This window comes from Mus pahari, chromosome X (assembly GCF_900095145.1).
Source record: "Mus pahari chromosome X, PAHARI_EIJ_v1.1, whole genome shotgun sequence".
NCBI lineage: Eukaryota > Metazoa > Chordata > Mammalia > Rodentia > Muridae > Mus > Mus pahari.
In genome coordinates, this window is record NC_034613.1 from 144,034,144 (window position 1) to 144,038,418 (window position 4,275).

The 4,275-nt window shown below is 47.6% G+C and overlaps 1 protein-coding gene across 3 annotated transcripts in view; it reads left to right on the forward strand.

Moving 5' to 3' along the window:
- The first annotated feature begins 623 nt into the window (after positions 1 to 623).
- Gpm6b (glycoprotein M6B) overlaps positions 624 to 4,275 on the forward strand; it is a 159,018-nt gene continuing 155,366 nt past the window's right edge. For 2 of the 3 annotated variants that reach the window (XM_021187327.2, XM_029533989.1), the window contains exon 1: positions 722 to 909. In XM_021187327.2, the coding sequence (XP_021042986.1) occupies positions 906 to 909 (4 nt within the window). In that variant the 5' untranslated portion in view covers positions 722 to 905. Of the gene's footprint in view, positions 910 to 4,275 lie in introns of all 3 variants that reach the window. The other variant, XM_021187325.2, reaches the window with a different exon arrangement.

Here is a 4,275-nt window from a genome sequence, read left to right on the forward strand (position 1 = left end):
TGTGGTCTCGAAGAGCTTACACGGGTGGGCTTCCAAAGATCTAGAGAGCTGGTAAGCTAACTATGGACCACATCTCCAGATCTGATTCCACCCAGGACTGGAGGGTGTCACCTGAGCTCTTCTAAGTCACTTGTTATCCACAGCTAATTCCAGTCGGTGGTCTGTGTGAGGTCTTATACCAACAGGGTGAATCATCTGGAGAGATGTGGGAGCCCTATCCTGGAACCCACCCACAGACGCCCTGATGAAATAGGTGATTCTAAAATAACACTAGAATTGAAGCCCAGTTGCTTAAGTCACAACCTGCAGCTTGCTAGCTGTACAAAAGAATTCAGAAGTGTAGATTGAGGCGGATCTGCCCAATCTTTGGAGCAGTGACACCCTCCTCAGTTTCTTTATCTGTACAATGGGTGGTGACTAAGACCTCAAGCACCCGCCTCATTGACCCATTGACAGTACTATACTAGTTTTCATCTTGGATGTAGATTCATGCCCCCCCCCAATACTAGAACGCCCCTCTCCTCTTTCTGCACTCCCCCCCACACTTCTCCAGTTTCCAAGCCCCTCACTCCAGGGTCTCAGTGAAAGCTATAGGCTTGCAACAGCGCGGGGCATGGCCACTGCCCCAGCCTGGCCCTCTCTCCGGGCGCACAAAGCCCCCGGCGCTGACGTCAGGGCCCCTCTCGGCACGGCCGGCCCCCAGTGCAGGCGGAGCTGCGCGGAGCTCCCACCCCGGCCAGGAGCGAAGAGCCAAGCGGCCAGCCCAGCTCTGCCCAGCGCAGCCAGCCCGGAGCCCGGCCCCGCGCACGTGCCCGCCAGACCTGCAAACTTGTGCCACCGGCTATCCTGCGTCCCCGGGGAGCCCAATCGCCCGGAGCCCGCACCCCTCCCGTCAGTCTCCAACCATGGGTAAGCGATCGCGCTGGCCCCACGCCACCGCCACGGCCACCACCACGGCCACGGCCTCACGTCCCCGTCTCGCACAGGGGCGCGCCCCGCCCTACCCCCAGCTCAGGTGGCGCTACCTGAGCTACCTGGGTGACCCAGTCCAGACCGTGGCGGGAGGGGAACGGAGGTTGGAGGTGGGAGGGGCACCGCGCAGGTGTCTGCTACACCCAGGTGCTTCTCCCTGCTCCGACCGCAGGGACGTCCCCACTCCAGCTGCACCCACACTGCCCTGTGGCGCGTGCTAAGCGCGGGAGCTAGAGAGCTGGGCCCGACGAAGGGCAGCAAGCGGGGTCGGGCAGCGCGTCCCGGACTGCGGGCTCCTGCTTTATTTCAAGGGGTTGGTAGAGAGTGGCTTCTTGCCCATTTCCTGGGACAATCTCTCTGTCACCCGACCTCTCAACCTCGAGTCCAGTCCTGTGTCGCCCCGCGGTCCTCTAGTTCTCCTGAAGCCCAAAGAAACATATCCGTACCCTCTAAAGCCAGGATCTTCCAAGAATGCTCCTTTCTCTGAACCCCAGGTCTTGAAACCAGTGAAGTGGGAAGGGATGGGAGGGGACAGGATGGGACACACCGCGAGTCTCTCTTTGTCCCCTGTTCCAACTGCCTAAATGGGACCCCTGAGCAGATGGAGCTGGTGAAAAGTGGGTTCCACTTGGGGAATTGGGGAAACTCAACAGTGAAAGACTATGCTCAGGGAAGTGAAAATCTTTCACCTGGCTGGAGGTGGGTGTTAGACGGCGGCAGGAGAATCCCGTCTGTCACTCCCTAACACCCTGAAATGCTGCCATCAGCAACATTGTCCCTAAACCCACACCATGGGGAGGAAAACTCCAAGAGTGCCTTGGAAATGAGCCTTGTGTGGCTGTTCTCAGAGCTGTGTCTGAGAAAGGGGTTTCTCTCTGTTTCATTATCCTTCTCTACTGACAGCTCCAGCCACAGCGCCACAAGGACTGAGAAGTACCCACCACCACCACCACCCCCACATCCCCCGGAAACATTTCTAATGTGAAAAGCAGTGGGCTTACCCACTGAAGATTAACAGCCAGGGGAGCTTGGGTGTCACAAACAAGCCCTCAGCACTTGCCACTTCAGTCCCTCCTCTAAGTGGAGGCGGGGTGTGATTTTTTTTTCCTTCTGATTAAATTTGGGGGAAGATGGTAAGGACATCCATTTAAGAAAACCTAGAATAACTTTATATTTAAACAATTTTAAATTTTTACTAGGATCAAGATAGAGAAAAATGCATCCCAAATCCCAAAGAGTTAGAGGAAAGCTGGGATAAGATTATTCTAGAAAGAGCAGAGTGGAGTGGCTTGTAACTCTGGTTCTTAAAGCCATCAACTCAGACTTCCTTTGAAATGAGGTTCATACACAAAAGTCAGATGAGGATTGTGGGGCAGCTTGTAGCTGCTTTAGCAACTATTGCTGTCGAAGATAATTGCAGTTTCACAGAACTGCAGGATTAAGGAAAGCACAAATTTTGCTGAGAGGAAATTATCTCTGGTGTTTGAACTCCAGACCTTGGCATTCCGATTTTGACTTTGAGCCTAGAACCAGCACACTAGCACCTTCTGCAAGGTCCTGTTCGGAGCTGCTCTGGTCTTGACTGGAGGGTGGGCTTTGTTTTGAAGTGGGCGTGGAAACAAATATCCAAGCCAAAAGCCTGCTCTCACGGAAGTACTGTGTCTTGGACAATTACTGGTTCTATGCTGCAGTTGCCAATTTATGTTAATTTGTGCATACTTCATTGGCTCTGGCAGCAGCCTTGGTTTTAGTTTTGTAGTTTCTGTGAAAAAGTAAGTTCCCTTCATGCCAGAAAGGAGACATACTGACTTCCTTTATGTTTCCACTAAATATACTACAGGGTCATGAACTGGCTTTGTTTTTGCAGATGTTGTTAATTATTGAATGTACCCTTGTGAATGCACTAATTCAAATGAGTTAATGCTGGGAGATTTCTGTCTATTGACCCATTCTGTTGATTATTATGTACACGTCACTTCTCAACCCTGACATCAGTCACTTCACTGGTAAAATAGATAAACTGTGTAGAAATAAAGTCCCTTTGGGTTTGTTTGCACATGAAGCTTTTTTTAAAATCTTTTTAAAGAAAAAAAATAAGATAAGAAACAGTGGCTTTCGTATACAATTCCAGGTTTCCATTCATCTGCAAAGAAAATGAGGGTTTTTTGTTTGTTTGTTTGTTTTTGTTTTTTGTTTTTGACCAGTTAATTGATTTTCTCTTCTGCTCTGTTTCAGCTGCCATTCGTGTACAATCCATACATGTTAAGTGTACAAGCCAGTGGGTTTTGATAGAGAGTTGTGTAACTATTGCTCCTATCTTTACCCACCCACCCCAAATAAACCTGTGCCTATTAGCAGTCTTTCCTCACTCTCTCCTCCCTCCAACCCTAGCAACCAATAACCTACTTTCTGTCTCTATGGATTTGCCTCTTCCCGATGTTCCATGTAAATGGAATGAGCCAATTAATGTTTGAACTGTATTGGACTATTTAGTAACTTGGGTTATTTGGCACAATGAGAAGATTTTGGTGGATTCTTTGTATAGAATACACCACCTATGTGAGTGCACTGAGACTAATTATTTCTCCAGCTAAAGGGTACTAAAGGCATGGCACACCCACCGTGTCTTCTCTCTAACACTGTTACTCTATTGTATTTGATGGGAACCCATTGTGGCCAACACAATTTTGATTCTTTTTTTTTCTGCTCATAGGCCTGAAGACATAGTAATTAAACAGACTCAATGCAATAAATTCTCAGAAGACCTTTGTGGAATATGGCTCATGTATCCAGAGAAAAAATGCTGATATTTTATTAGCTGTGTATGTGAAGAAATCCAATGTCATAAAACATGGGTAGAAATAACTATTTAACTCATTTTACAGTAAGCTAGTATGTTTCAGTTTAAGATAGGCACTTACTATGTGGCCTAGGCTGTTTTCAAACTCATGGACTCAACTGATCCTCTTGCCTCCACTTCTGAATAGCTGGGGCCAAAGAATACTACACCAAGTTGACAGGAACTTTTTATGATTATGAAATGAGATCATTTCACTATTGCTTGAAAAATATTCATTTCAGTTACATGTGGTAGCTCACACCTGTAATCTTACCACTTAGGAGGTACAGACTGGAGGATTTGGGGTTCACAGACATCTTTGGCTATATACCTACTTTGAGGCCAGCATGGGTTACATCAGACCTGTCTCAAAAAAAAAAAAAAAAAAAAAAAAAAAAAAAAAAAAAAAAAAAAGCAAAGAAAAAAAAAAAAAAACCAAAAGGGTCAGTGAGATGACTCAGCTT